Below are 16,035 nucleotides of genomic sequence, written 5' to 3'. Positions count from 1 at the left end.
GATGAGTGTCATATGTGGAGAAATAATTTTCCAATCACACCCCTAGATTTTTTTTTTGTGATTGAAAAATGTAATAATTCCAAATTATAATAAATGTTCTAAATTAATCCTTACCTAAAAAATAGAAAAGCCTCTGAGCACGCGCTCACGCGCGTGCTCAGAGGCTAGTTAATTAATAATGGTAGTATTAATAAGTCAATAAAGATAGTATTTAATTAATTAGGTGAACACGTAACAAGTTTTGATTGGTGGAGCAGGGAAAAGTTGTTTAGAGATTTGGACTCTTTTATATAACCGTTAAAACGTGACCAATTGAGCTAATTCGACCACGCAATTGAAGGAAAATTGAAATCGCAGTTTCGCAGTCTATCGCAGTCCCGTACCCACTCTCATATCAGCCTTAAACGAAACGAAAAAACGGTATGTACTGCTAAAACTAAAAACCCAAAACAAAAAAGCAAAAATTCAGAAGGGTCTTGGAAGCCATGGCAGGCCCTCCTTTTCCTTGGCGTAAACTTGTAGTTCCCTCTCGTTTCCATTTCAGTCGTCGCATATCTTCTTCTTCTTCTTCTCCTGGTTTCGGAGCTTTTGATTCCCCTCCTGTAGTTCATTCTCGAAGAGTAGTTGTTACCGGTAACTCTCTCTCTCTCTCACAGACAGACACACACAAATGCAGAAACCCATTAAAGATTAGAGCTTGAAGCGTGTAATTTGACTGTATATATATGCGTGTGTGTTGGTTATGCGTGTATTTTGCATATGCATAGATACAAATACATAGAGACATCTGAACTATATATAGCCTTCAAGCTTCAATTTTGTTGGGTTTTTTTTTTTTTTTTTGGTTTTGTTTTGTTTTTAATTTCTACTGTTGATTTTGAAGTGGTTATTGCATTTTTAGTGTTAATTTGTAAGTGATTATTGTATTGTCTCTCTGTCTCTGGCCAGTACTTGCTATCGTCATTTCCTACTACAATCTCCATTGTTAGATTAGCTGTGTTTCGGTATTAAATTTTATTGTTAAAGTACTTTTTTTTAAAAAAAAAATTTAAGGTTTAGGCATGGTGACTCCACTTGGCTGTGGAGTGGAGACTACGTGGAAGAGTCTAATAGAGGGGGGATGTGGGATAAGAGCAATAACACCTGAAGATATCAAGATGAATTCCTTTGACAGGGAGACCCAGTTGCATACTTTTGATCAGTTGACATCGAAGGTTGCAGCAATTGTACCTTGTGGAACTAATCCGGGTGAATTCAATCAGGATTTGTGGCTTAATTCTAAGGTAAATTTCTCCTCTAATAGATTGCATTGAGGCTCAGAGCTTGCTTTGCCTTTGAGTTGCTTTTTAGTCTTTTGTATAATTTGGTTCTTAAGCTTTATAGTGGGTGTGGTAACTAGGGAATCAATTTGTTTGGTTGGAATCTGAATTATAGTGGGTGTGGTAACTAGGGAATCAATTTGTTTGGTTGGAATCTGAATTATAGTGGGTGTGGTAACTAGGGAATCAATTTGTTTGGTTGGAATCTGAATTTTACATTGTGTAACCTATGAAAAGGTATGGTTTTGATGATTTGAGATATGTGTGTGATATTTAGATGAAAAGAGGAACTGTGGGATATCGGTTGTGCTAAAGTCTTTATATCTGTTAGCAAAAGACTTTGAGGGTGACAATATGAGTGAGTACATATTGAGTGCAGCTGAAGTACGAATTACTTCTGGATGGATTGAAGATGGGTAAAAACCACTGCTTTACCACAAGAAAATCATTTTAACCTTGTCAATCATTTGGGGTTGAACTTGAAAATGGGTAGTTTGTTTGAAAAAAATGAGGGAGCTCCATTGACAAGAAAAGGGATTTGGTTGATATCTTGCATGATTTTACTTTCAGTTGTCAGGTTGGATATATTCTGCTCTGCTCTATTTCTTTTAACCAGTCTCTAGTGTCTAACATTGATGGTGGATGACTTTGGTTAGGTTATAAAGAATAGTACTGCACTTATTATTTTCTTCTTACTATTCATCTATTCATGCTGTAATTTCTAATTCATTTATATATATTCTATTTTTTTATCTCTTCAAGTTGATCACAATGATAATTCTCAGGAGCATCGATCAATTGCAAGATTTATAGGCTATGCACTGTGCGCTGCTGATGAAGCTCTAAAAGATGCAAAATGGGTGCCCTCTGAGCAGGAACAGAAGGAAAGAACGGTAAATATTCTTCATATGTGAATAATACGTGACATTTTTTTTTCCATACCATGGTTATATGCTTTTTTTTGTTTTTTTTAAAACTTGAAGAACACCAGGGAGTCTCCATTGGTGGGGGAATTGGAAGCATCACTGACATATTGGATGCAGCACAAATGATTTGTGAGAAGGTTTGTTTGTCCTACACTGTTCTAATATTTACCAGCTCTTAGAACATGTTTCATGGTTATTAGTTTCTCCCGATGGTCATAACTGTAGCCTGGAACCATCCTGATAGCTTCATAAACGATTAACTCTATATGTATTTTTCCCCCCTTAATGCAGCGCCTTCGTCGGCTTAGTCCATTTTTCATCCCACGGATATTAATTAACATGGCATCTGGTCATGTGAGCATGAAATATGGATTTCAGGTGCGTAGATAACTTTAATCATGGAAAAATATCTTTTTTACAAAATTGGGGGAAGGGGGAGTTGTGTCCATGTTTGTGTGAGCTTTTGAGGACAAAGGGCCAGTCATGGAACTACAACCTCATGTGGCAAATTGATGCATGGATCACAACTCCCTGGTTGGGGCTTTATCTCCCCAACCATTAGAATGATGAGTTGGCAAGTTCTTCTGCACAAAAAGGTGGTAGAGCTCATTGTCCTCAATAAGCTCATGAACGCTTCCCCATTTTCAGTTACTCTAACCAATGATACTCTGTAATTTGGAGGACTCATTCATTCTTATTTTTGCAATAAAAGATATTATTGTCTGGTCTGGTCTTGTTTCTGAATATAGGGACCAAACCATGCTGCAGTGACAGCATGTGCCACTGGGGCACATTCTATTGGCGATGCTGCTAGGATGATTCAATTTGGAGATTCTGATGTTATGTTGGCTGGAGGCACAGAGTCTAGCATTGATGCTTTATCAATAGCGGGATTTTGCAGGTAATTAGTGCATTGAATTTTGTGCCTTATCTAGAGCCTATGTACTGCAACAAAGTCTGCTAAGGCAGTTAGTTTTAGTCTTTTTTTTTTTTTTTGGGGAAGGGGGTGTTATTACTTTTTTTTTATTTAGAAAAACATTTCTTGTCAAGTCCAGGTCAAGGGCTTTGACAACCAAGTATAATTCTGCTCCACAAGAAGCTTCAAGACCTTTTGATTGTGGCCGAGATGGGTTTGTGTAAGCATATTCTCATGGCTTCCCTATTTTTCAAATTTATATTTTTTTCTGTTTTGATATGCTTTCATTATGCTGTCTAAATTTTACATTGTACTCAGGATAGGAGAAGGCTCTGGAGTCTTGGTGTTGGAAGTGAGTTGAAACATCTCTTTTTTGAAAATTTAGATTTTTTTCCCCTTTCCTATCCTTATTGAGTGGTTTTCACTGTTTTTCATTTGGATTGGTATTTTTCTTTTTTCTTTGTGAAGGAACTTGAGCATGCAAAAAATAGAGGTGCAAAAATCTATGCAGAGATTCGTGGCTATGGGATGTCAGGTCGTTTATCATGGACATAATAACTATTAGATTTCTCATTATAATGTTTTTGTGGATTATTGGTTTCTGAAGATTATAATGTAGTTTAGGTGATGCATATCATATTACTCAACCACACACTGATGGAAGAGGTGCTATTTTGGCCATGAAGCGTGCCTTAAGTCAGGTAACAATCTAATTGATTGCATTGAACCTTTTATGTAATGTACACTTTTTATTGGCATGCATGTGTATTCTTGTATATGCATATATTATCATTAGCTAATTGTGCAAATGATATATGTAGATCAATATATGTTGGACCTAATCAACCAATTCTATTTTTATTTTGGTACTCTTTTGTGGTGGCAGCACATATCTAGGGTGTTGTAGACTTTTAGTGGATATTTTTTTATGATAAGTAAGAAAGATGTATATTCAAAAGGCTACTTTCTGCATGAAAAGCACAAAGCAAACAAAGAAGAGAAGAAAACAAAGAAGAAAATTAAAGAGTTGGTAGTACTTTCTATTGAGTTGGTGAGTGATGAATGTTTTCAGAATTTAATAGTTATGAAGCTTTCTTTAAGGTTTGTGTGGTGCAACCTTCTCCGAGGTGTGATGCCAAGGAATCCAAGGTGAGATGCTTAGGAAGTCTAGGTGTGATTCTTAGAATTGATCTATCTTCTTTAATTTTACTATTCACGGTTACTGTTCACATTATTGTTCACAACGGCCCAAATCTTGATTTTAACCTTTGTTTTCATTCCCAAACCCTATTAATTCTTGTCCCCTTTGGAAACCCTATAATCCCTATTATTTTCTAGCCTATTCCATACCAAAACCTAACCCTAATTCATCAAAACCCAAGCTATACCAAATTTGCCCCTGGTGTTCTAAATCAGATTTTGTTGTTCGATTGCATTGTAATTTCTGTTATTTTTTAGACTCAAGTCTCATAGATTAGGAGATATGTGGTAGAAATAGATTTTTTTTGGAGGCCCGACTACCTCAAATTAGTCAGAAATATTGTTTTAGTTTAATTCTTTGGATTGGTATGGGTGGTTTCCGAAGTTTTTTTTTATTGAATCTAAGCTGTTTTAGTTGGTGGTTGAGGAAGAGGGTGGGGGGGGGGGGAATTTTTCTCCCTTAAGATTTTCGAACAGGGAAAATACTACATGCAATTAGTTTTTATGGGCAAGAGTGCAGCACTTTGGTTAATGCAAAACCTGGAACACACCTTCATTGGGGTCAATCCCAAGCAGTTTTTCACGCTCAGGGTAGGAGATACTGCCTACACATTGCAACGACAGTCCAACTCATTTGGTTAGTACTTATTAGTGACTGAGCTTAAAGTAGGCGTGTTGCGGAGATCTATCATTATCCTTGCCGGAAAGTTACAATAAGGTTGGAGGGCCTTTGGGATTGAATTAAGAAGAATGTTAGAACCTTCCCAATATGCGTTGGGTGGCTTAAAATTTGTACCATACAAGTCTAAGTAATTCTTAGAGTTTCGTTCTTCCCAGTCCTTTGTTGAAACTGTAAAAGCTCTAGTGCTAGCAAGTTTGAAGCACGCTCAACAGTCTTTCATTAGAGAAAAGGATAAGAATAGAGTCGTGGAGAAAATAGCGGAGCCTCCAAGAGTCAAATCTTGCACACAAGTAGTAGTTTTCAAAGCTTAGGCTGGGAGAATAATACTGAGGCGAAAATCCTGGAAGGAAATAATCTCAGATTTCCATTGAAGTTTTATTCGAATTCAAAAACTTTTGAATTTGTAAAGGTGCGTGATATTAGGAAGTCACTTTGGTTAGGGAAAGGACTGATTGTGGATGTGAATGAGAATGGTAAGAGGCGGGTATCTTGGGATCGCTCTAAGGGTGTGTTTGTTTGGAAGTGGAATAGGGTGGATTGTATAACATTGGAGAGAAAATAGGAAGAAAAACTTTTTGGAGTGTGTTTGGTTGGGTGGGAAGGAAGGAAAATAAATTGTGGGACTCAGGTATTTTCTTTCTGAGCCCATCAAAAAGTTTTCTCTCTAAAATGGAGAGAAAATTGAAGAGAAAAATTGGACATCATTTTTGGACAAAAATGCCCACGTGCAATTGCACAAGGGCTTGTCCACGTTGCTCTTCCTTTTTTCTTTTTTCCTCCTACACGTTGTCTCTTCTTCCTTTTTTTTTTTTTTTTTTTGGCAGGCTTCCTACAAGTCTATGATCATATTTTTTTTTTTTTTTTTTTTTTTTTTTTTTTTTTTTTTGCTTTGTTTTGTGTTTTTTGGTTTTTGTTTTTGTTTTTTTTTGGTTTTTGTTTAGATTTTTTTTTTTAGACATGATTTTTATTTTTTAATAAATTTAGGTGATTGATTTTTTTTTTATTGTTTATCCCTTTTTTTGGTTTTAATTGGGCATATTTTTTTAATAAGAATATATACGTAAATTTATACAAACTCATTTTTTCCATTATTCCACTTTTCCACTCTCAACCAAACAAAAATGAGAAAAATTAAAATATTTTCTATTCTCTTACTTTTCCTTTTTCCCATTATTTTCTATTCTTCCACTTTTACTCCTCCAACCAAACGGACCCTAAGCGTGGTGAGCAAGCTGGCAAATGGGTAGCACAGGAGAGAATTGTTTTTCAGAATAAAAAAGTGGGGCTGGGCCCCTTCGATCAGAAAGCCCAAGTAACTCTTTTGGGCGGTAAACAAGGCCAAAATGGCCAAATGACCATAAAATCCTAACTATATAGTTAGTAGACCCAGTTTCCAAACTTTATCATTTACTAGCATCTCGAGTCTATGAGACTCGATTTTGGCCCATAAATCGAGTCTCAAAGACTCGATTTTTATGGTCTGATGTGGCATTTGTTTCCTACGTGGAAATCGAGTCTCTAAGGCTCGATTTATAAACCAAAAAAATTTCAAAAAATTCTAAGTTTCGTACAAGCCGAAATATCCAAAAAACAATTTAAGAAATCCAGATTAGAGGGAGAGACTTAGATCAGATCAGAGAAATCCAGATCAGAGGGAGAGACTCAGATCAGATCAGAGAAGCCGAAATACCCAAAAAAAATTTAAGAAATCCATATCAGAGGGAGAGACTCAGGCCAGGCAGCGCGCACCGTGCGTGACCCAGGCTAGGCAGCGCGGTGCGCGGCGACCGACCCAGGCAACGCGCGATCTGGACGGTGCGCAACCCAAGCCGCGCGCTGCCTAGGTCGCGCGTCTCACGCGGCCCAGATCGCGCCCCGCCTGGGTCGCGCGCTGCCTGGGTCGATCGTCGCCTGGCCTGGGTTGCGCACTGCCCCGCCGCCTGGGTTATTTTCTCTTTTTTTTTTTTTTTTTTTTTTTTTTTTTTTCCTGGGTTCTACTCTGGTATGTTCTGGTCTCTGATCTGTTGTTTATAAGGGTTGTAAATCGAGTCTTAGAGACTTGATTTTCATGTGGTCGCCACGTGGAAAAATATGCCACATAGGACGTGATTAGACCATAAAAATCGAGTCTCTGAGACTCGATTTATAGGCCAAAATCGAGTCTCATAGACTCGAGATGCTAGTAAATAATATAGTTTGGGAACCGGGTTTACTAATTATATACTTAGAAAATTATGGCCATTTGGCCATTTTGGCCGGTAAACAAACATACTTGGGCCGGTGTTTGTCAAGCCCAAGTGTCTTTGAGGCTGGCAACTGTTCCAAACATGCTCAAGCAAACTTTGGGCCTTCTTTTACGGGCAAATTGTTCTGGAATCATCTAACTTGAAGTGCCACTTTGACCTGAGCTCAAATACAAGTGGTTCGACAGCTACGGAGCAACCCGTGAGCTCGGTGGTCTCGCCTACAACGTCGGGGTAGCTTGCGATGGTGCCCTTGGTCACGATTTCCCCCATAGCAGTGGCGGAAGTGGTAGGCGATGTTGGTGTTGGTGGTCAAATAAGCCTGATTCGACATACCCAGCCATCCACCATGCTGATCTTGCCAGTGGTGGTGGCTCAAGCATCCCTCGAACCGATATTGGCTTCTAGTGCTCTGATAGGGTCGGTGATAGGGTTGGGGATGGTGCCGTTGGTGCCTTTGGACACGGTTTCCTCCATAATGGTGTCGGAAGTGACATGTGATGATGGTTTTGGTGATCAGAGAAGCTGGATTTGGCATACCCGGTCCTCCACCATGTCGGTCTTGCCAGTGGTGGTGGCCTAGCCATCACTCGAACCGGTATAGGCTTCTAGTGCTCCAATAGGGTCGGTGATGGTGACTTTGACATCTCAGGTGGCGACGGAAGATGGGGATGAGGATTTTGTGGGTTCGGAAGTATCGGCCACTACTAATGAGGATTCTAATCTTGAGGGGGTTCATCAATCTTGGTCCACAATTAGGGAATTGGTTGGAGACTTGGAAAGTCTTGGGGTAACTCCAAAGAATGGATGCTACAACTGCGTGATGGATGGACGACAGTTGGTGCTCCCTTTGTCACTATATCGGTCTCTAGAATGCATGTGGGTTTGCTCAGGCATGGAGGGAAAGTCTGTACCCGGTATTAGTTCTATTATTAATGAAGGGCAGAGGGTTAGTTGGGCAAAGGAGGGTGATGGGCTAGTAGATTCCATGTTTGTGGTTCCTGGGTTAGAGGATGAGATTTGGGAGTTTGATGAAAGGTTGATGACTTGGGAGAGAGGTGGCGAGCCATTAGTTGTGGTACCTTTGGCCACTAGAGGTCCTTTGGATTTGGAATCTAGTCCTATGAAGGAGCTTGGGTGTAAGGAGATTGTTGATAACAATCAGCTTTCACAATGGATAACCAATCGGATAAAGGCTTTTAAGAAATCGAAGGGAACTTCATTGGAAGGTTTTAAGGAGCAAATTACAGGATTGTTGTTAGCTATAGAGGCCAGAAAAAAAAAAAAAAAAATAGCAACATGTGATAGGTGATCAGACGAAGTTGGTCAAGTCGGGGCAAAAAGGTCATCGGGAGTTGAAAAATTTATTGTTGTCTTTGAATGTTGAGTATGGTTCAAAGAAATTAAGGAGTGCAGGTATGGAGTGGGCTGTTGTGTCTCATCAATGAGTTTGAAGATTATTTCTTGGAATGTTAGAGGGTTGAATCATGAATGAGCAGGATAAAAGGATCTGGGTTAGAAATTTGATTAGGAAATGGGGGCCAGATGTTGTCTTGTCTATCTTCAAGAAACCAAAATGGAGTTGATAAATAGAGCTGTGATTTGCAGTTTGTGCCCCTATAGTACATCCCCAATGTACTTAGTTTGGCACTTTTATTAATAATATTTTTACGTTATCTAAAAAAAAAAAAAAAAAAAAAAAAAGATTTTGTTGTTCCCCCTTGTCCTATGTCACTGATTCATTTGAATTCAAACTGAACCTTAATGGAAATCTCTTTTTATTGCCTACCGAGATTGTCTCCCCTAATTTAGCATCCACATCAAGGCACTGAGGTCACACGTCTCCCCCTCCTACGGCTCTTAGACATGGGTTGCCTACAAGAATTGCACTCGGCACCACCTGTGAATGTTCTACAATTGGCTTCACCACCCTTTCATCACCTGATCGAGTATTCCCCTTATTTGTGATACCCAACTACTGTGATTGATTCCTATCTCTAATGATCAGAGGTTTGAATCTTAGAATTTGGCTGAGCAGTAAATTTCCAATGGCCTGAACCACCCATAACATATTGGTTAGGTTCTATCATCTTTCTTAATTTAAGCCTGAAAAACCTCCAACCATGTTTTGCTTGGCCTCCCGGGATAATAACATGTTAGGGTTTATGCCCTAAAATCCAATTTATTGGCATGTCATAAATAATTAAATTGTTTAATTTTGAGACTATTTATTAATGAACTAACGGGACATTATTTTAGTCTATGAGATGCATAGTATGTGATTTATGTGAAAAGTCTTAGAAGATATAAATCACAAGTTCTTTGTAAACTCAGAATTTTAGTTTGTAGTCGGTGATGAAATTGGGCATTTCATTTGTGAAGACTATAATATATCAATTAAGATGATTTGTCTTGATCATGGTAGTGAAGACTTCTAGTTGATATGTTGATATGTTTTAAGAGTTAAGACATATTGAACTGGATTGCTGTGGGATTTATTATTCTCTTAACGACTGTCAAATGAATAATAAATCTCACGACTTTTATTTATATAAACTCTAAATTCTGAGAGAATAATGGACCTGATCATGAGGTGTAGGTTACTTTGATATATCAAGAGTGAGATCTATAAGTCATGATCAAAATCTCAGTATGTTGGGCAGTTGCATTTAGTGTTGATGGAACATATAAGGCCCGTTTGGTAACAAGTTTGAGTAAGGTATTTTGGATGTTTTTGATATATGTGTTGGTGAAAAAGTGTGTTGAAATGTGAAAAATGTGTGTTGAGTAAGGTTACCAAACGGGCCCATATTCTCAAGATGGAATTCATAATCTCTTAACGGAGATATAAAATATTTCCTCGAGATAAGTTTAATGGATTTGATTATTCAAAGTGTTAGGCCCAACCACTTTAATAAGGAGTTACTAAAGTATATATTTATGAAATTGGATTTCATAAATATATGATGAATAATATAAAGGATTAAACCGAGTACTCAAGAATTAAGATGTAGTAATCTTCAAAGTGGCAGTCAACATTTACGACTTTATATTACTATGAATATTTTAATGAAGGGGTTGCATGTATAATAAAGTCTTGGGATATAATTTATTAATAAGACCTCGAGTGCAATTATATTCTTATAGTGGTATTGAATATAATTAATGGTAATTTTGAACTTGTCAAGAGTTAACAGAAAAGCCCAAGGCCCATTAGAGCTAGTGTCTTATTTGTTCCCTTTGGTCCCATCTCAAGCCACAAACTAAAGCCCAATTGGGTATGCCCAAAATGCTAACCCAATTAGATAATCAGTTTTTATTTAATAAGATTTATTAAATAAGTAATTACTAAGGTAGTTAGAATGTACGTATGATAAAAAGAAAAGAAAACAGTTTTTCTCTACAAGGAGAAGAAGGATTTTTCTTTGAGAATCAATGTACAAAAAGACTGATTGAGAAACTACATTTCTTGGGCACCATGTGGAATTGAGATGAAGGTAAAAGGTATTCTCAAGTCTTGGTTTTGAATTTCATTGCATCAAGGTACACTTTCTATTCTTTGTTTTAGAATTTAAGGTTACATGTTATCTCTCATGAATGAAGTAGATTCGTGATTGCTGCTTACGCTGTGTGTTTTGTATGAGATGCAAAACTAGATTTTCCAACATAATAGACCTCCTAGACCCGCCAATCTTAAGTTCAGTCAATAATAAGAAGTGGTCAAAGGAGTTGGAACTCTGTTGAAGAGTGTATGCAATGTCCCCTTCCATGAATGTAAAAATTGCTTGGGATTAACCCCAACGAAAGTGTGTTAAATATTTTTCATCAGCCATTGTGCTGCATTCTTACCCATAAAAACTGATTTCATGAAAAATTTGCCACGTTCAAAAATCCTTAAGGAGAAATAATGGCCTCCTTCCTGTATCACCAACTGAAAGAGTTTGGATTCAATAAAAAACTACAAAAACCTCCCATGCTTGATCGGAAAAGATGAAAGAGAAAGAAAGAAAAAAAATTTCCAGCTAATCAGAGGCTGCCGGGCCCCACATCTTGCCACAAGTATTTTTCAACCAATTTAGAAGAGGAATTTCAGATTGTTGCTCTACTGGGAACTCATAGGTTTTGGTTATGCTTGGTTTAGCTGCATTGGTGGATATGTATTCAAATCTAACAAATTGTTATATGCCTACAAATGATTTAAATGATTTTTTTAACCATCCAAATCTCATGTGATCAGTTTCACATGAGAGCACATAAAAATTGGTGGATGTATGGTCATAATGGGTGCAGGGCTAAATTGTCTTGGCGATTAACTTTATTGCTGTTTCACTCTTTTCATTTGCCATCTTAGTATGACCCTTAAATAGTTCTTTTGTAAGGTTGATATAATAGTTTCCTCAACAAAATGCTTGATTAAGTTAAATTTTATGTCAATATGCATTAAAGGATAATTGTGGTTTGTTATAATATGCTCACTTTTTTATGACCTGCAGTCCGGCCTTCATCCTAACCAGGTGGATTATGTAAATGCCCATGCTACTTCTACACTTTTGGGTAAATCATATGGACCTTCACAACTTGCTGCATTCTGATTCCATAAAGCTGGATTAGAATGTTACTTGCTCAAACTAATGCATGTGGTCCTGTCTCTGAATCCCTTATTCAGGTGATGCGATAGAAGCCAATGCTATCAAAAATGTATTCTCAGAACACGCAACATCAGGTGCTTTGGCCCTATCCTCCACAAAGGTAAGCTTTGGCACTTCAAATAGGTTGATAACTTATACATGATATCCATCCATTTTATTAGCTTGATTTATGTTCAGAATGTTGGCTGGCCTCCATAAGCCTAGTTTCATCTTCTCATCTGATAGGTAAAAAACGAATTGACCCCTTGTGATAAATTAACCAATTAATTTAGCTAAGTGAATTAATTAAGTTAATTAACATGCAAACGCATAGTAGTACAAACAAATCACCAATAAACTAAGTATGCAGCGGAAAATAAATTTGACACGGTAATTTGTTTACAAATGGGGAAAACCTACACGACAAAAACCCCATTGGGTGATTTTCAAATCACAACTCCCGAAATTCCACTATTATCACAACAAGCGGTTACAAGTAAAGGAATCTCGGTACCTTATACCAACCTACAGTTGAACATTTACCTCAATACCCAATTGGAATTGTTCTGTAGTGACACTTTTTTCTTTCAATGCACGGCTCCCAAGTACGTGACTAACCAATTGCGTGGATCCCAGTACGCGACTTCAATCACCAACTAGAGAAGGTTGTTGGTTGCAAAGTTCTTCAGTTCATCCCAACGATGAAGATCAAGAAGATACTTGGTCATAAAATCCTACGGTGCACAAACACAACAACTTCTTCAAGAACGATGAACTAGGGCAAATTCTGTCTCCAGTCACAATTTGCTTGAACAAACTTTGCTCAATACTTGTGCAACTTGTAAACACTTTAACGGCCCTTAAAATAATCATTTTATATGTCTAGGGTTGTGAGAAAAAAAAGCTCAAACACATAAAACCGGATTTGAGTCAAAATAGAACTGAAATTTTGTTTTTCATAAAGCTCGATAGATACCTGTCTATCGAGATGCTGTCGAGCAGCTGTTGAGCCACGGGGCTGGAACAGCTTCTTAAGCCCGATGGATAGCTAGCTGTCGAGTTAGCTGTCGAGTTTTAATGAACAACACTTTTTTAGCTTGAATCCTGGACAGACTTGCATGTCTTCAACACTTGCTCTTGAAACACAGTTTCTTAAAGTATTAAACACATCCTAGATCTACCTAAATACAAGTAAAATGCGTTTTGTTAAAGGATTAGCCAATTACATAAAATAGTAATATATGTTCCTAACAAGTGAATCATATATGTCCTAACATCATTAGTGGTCAAAGAGGAGTGGCATAATTTGTAGATGATTATAGAAGTAGGAAGCCTTCAGTCCTACACAAGTATTTGTGTCCATTAAAGAATATTTTTCTTATAGTTTCTAGCTTTGTTTTAAGATTTTGTGTTTAAGCCTGTGATGATTTTCTAGAGGAATCTTTGTCTCAATACATATTTTTTGTTGCGTGTTCAAAATTTGGTGGGCTTTGACGTCGTCACCTATGTATTATGCTGCTTTGAGAGAAAAATTTATCATCCGTTGTTGTTGAAATGCATACCAATATACAACATATACATCTGCTATTTCTTGGTTTTCTTACTGACTGGTTCTTTTGGTGGTTTTATGTAATTACAATAACTTTCAGGGTGCTATAGGCCATCTCCTTGGAGCAGCTGGAGCTGTTGAAGCAATTTTTGCAGTTTTAGCTATAGACCATGTGAGTAATTGTGATTACCTTACTCCTTGGAAAATTGACATGAAAACCCTAAATCCATTGTATGAATTCCTGATTGATAGTATAGAGATTTTTGGAGATCTCATGATGAGAAGAGCATGCTAAGCTGGTCTACTTGAGCATGAATTAATAATGAAACATGACAATTTTTAGCGAGCATGAATTGAGAAAGAAGCAAGGCTTTTTTTTTTTTTTTTTTTTTTTGTTGGTAAGTTATACACACACTTGGTGGGCCTTGAACTTAAAGACCTCACCCTCCAACCAAGTATTATGAGAGAAGGAAGCTCATTGGCATTGAGCAAGACATTTTTTTTTTCATAGAAACTTTTTCTTACCGGATTTTTCATGAATATATGAAATGATTCATGGGGTAAGATATATTCTTGAAAAAGAAAAGATTTGTGGAGATTTCATCAAGTACCTGAAACTTAAAAGAAATTACTTTGAGCTTTCTTAACATGCAAATTAGTTATCAGCCTTACTAAGTTTGCAATCATGACTAAGTGGCTTGTGTTCCATTGCAGGGAGTTGCGCCATTAACACTTAATCTTACTAAACCTGATATCATATTTAATGATGCTTTCATGCCTTTGACTGCTTCAAAGAAAATGCCAATCAGGGCAGTTTTGTCAAACTCATTTGGCTTTGGAGGAACAAATGCATCACTGCTGTTCACTTCTGAACCATAAACAATATCAGTTGGCTGCATTTTTTTTCTCTGGACTTCTGAAGATGCAAATCTCATTGGTCTCAACTCTCAAGTACATCCATGACTTTTCAAAGCCACGGCTTATTGGAAATGACCGTAGGGTCACGACAGAATAGCCCCCCAATCCCCCCTCTACCCTTTCCTCTCCTTGATATTGTTGTAGTACCTTTTATATTCTGTTTTAGATAGGGTCACGATTTTTGGAATTTTGAAATGTTGATTAGTTGAGCTTGGTAGTAAGGACCAGGTAGGTTTGCAGAGAAAGTATCATAACCACGAGGTTTATACAGAGATAAGAAATTGTTGTTCCCTCATTAATATCCGGCAATTTAAGATTACCTACTTAAAAGAGAGGAGGGATTTGATAACATTTATAAAACATGCTTTGTGTTGAGTAGTGTCTTGGTGATGTAATCTTGACCATTATCAATTACTCTTATTTTGTATACATATGCACATGTACTTCTCACGGAAGATACTATTTTGTTTCAATATTTATTTTAGGAAAAAGTTTTTGAAGTTATCTTCGTCCAGTACACCATGTGACGATTGAATATTGTCTTGGTGATGAAATCTCTTGACTATTATCAATGTACTCGTGTTGGTGATGTAATCTTGACCATTATCAATGTACTCTTATTTGTGTATATGCATATATATTTCTCATCGAAGATAGTATTTTCATATTTTTGTTTCAATAATTTATTTTTGGAAAAAGTTTTTAGAGCTATCTTCCTCCAACGCACCATGTGACTATTGAAGAGATAATTCATGTATAGTTTTAGTCGCATGGTTTTTTAATGATTAATGTTACTTGTTTTAATAATAAACGTGGATTGTCTTATAAATTGTCATGTAGTGGGTTAGAGGAAATTCCTCCAAACTGGTTTAGAGTTAAAATTTGTCATTTATTTTTCTCATTAAGGGCTGGTGGTTTTGATGTTTCAAGTCAATTTATTTTTCTCATTAAGGGCTGGTGGTTCTGATGTTTCAAGTCAAGTGAAATATGTTAACATCATCGGTACACATTTGGTCTAGTCTTCACTGCTAAGAAGCATTTGCTGTAAATTTTTGCTGCTGTAGTACTCTTGCATATCTTCTTTCTTTTTTTTTTTCTTTTTTTTTTTTTTTTTTGTGGTAAACAGTTTAATGGTTTTTTTACTTTATATTATATTTATTTATTTATTTAATTTAATTTAAATTTTCTTTTATGAAATGGCAGAATAATGACCCTTCTTCCTACGATGGTAATGGGAAGTTGTATAATGCTCTCCTAGTTATGAACAGTGACAGTTTCTGTTTGAAAATGTCAAAATGTTGAAAGATTGTCTCTAGCTGCAGGGCCTATTTGGTTTCAAAAGTGGTGTACGTTCATTTTCTTTATTCTATATTCAAATCTTTTATTTTTTGAGAAGCAAAATCTTGAATTTGAATATAGAAAAAGACTTATTTTCACATTTGATAGTGTTTGGTAAGTTGTTTTTAATATATAATTTGGGTATAGAATATATCATACTTGAGTTTGGTTATTGTTTTCTACTTTAAAAAAAAAAACTTTTTTCATTCACACACATAACATCATTCAAAATAAGAGTAACCTTTTGCTTTCATAATATATATGAATATATCATTGTATTCGTATTCATAGAAAATGAAAATGCAAAAAAGTTTTA

General features: G+C 36.6%; 1 protein-coding gene across 1 annotated transcript; it reads left to right on the top strand.

The window, feature by feature from the left end:
• Positions 1-329: 329 nt before the first annotated feature.
• On the top strand, positions 330-15,033 carry LOC126695250 (3-oxoacyl-[acyl-carrier-protein] synthase, mitochondrial). The gene is made up of 14 exons (XM_050391925.1): positions 330-633; positions 1,054-1,283; positions 2,105-2,212; positions 2,311-2,382; positions 2,537-2,623; positions 2,995-3,146; positions 3,301-3,381; positions 3,480-3,513; positions 3,630-3,696; positions 3,786-3,862; positions 11,780-11,840; positions 11,953-12,035; positions 13,564-13,635; positions 14,178-15,033. The coding sequence occupies exons 1-14, from the start codon at positions 486-488 to the stop codon at positions 14,340-14,342; spliced, it is 1,437 nt and encodes a 478-aa protein (XP_050247882.1). The 5' UTR covers positions 330-485; the 3' UTR covers positions 14,343-15,033.
• Positions 15,034-16,035: the final 1,002 nt, after the last annotated feature.

This window comes from Quercus robur, chromosome 8 (genome assembly GCF_932294415.1).
Source record: "Quercus robur chromosome 8, dhQueRobu3.1, whole genome shotgun sequence".
NCBI lineage: Eukaryota > Viridiplantae > Streptophyta > Magnoliopsida > Fagales > Fagaceae > Quercus > Quercus robur.
Note: the sequence above shows the minus strand (reverse complement) of the source record. Positions and strands in the feature narration are given on the sequence as shown.

Coding starts and splice junctions, on each gene's coding strand:
- LOC126695250 (XM_050391925.1), top strand. CDS start 486: ATGGCAGGCCCTCCTTTTCCTTGGCGTAAACTTGTAGTTCCCTCTCGT. Junction 1,284..2,104: donor ATTTGTGGCTTAATTCTAAG/GTAAATTTCTCC, acceptor GATAATTCTCAG/GAGCATCGATCAATTGCAAG. Junction 3,514..3,629: donor CTGGAGTCTTGGTGTTGGAA/GTGAGTTGAAAC, acceptor TTCTTTGTGAAG/GAACTTGAGCATGCAAAAAA.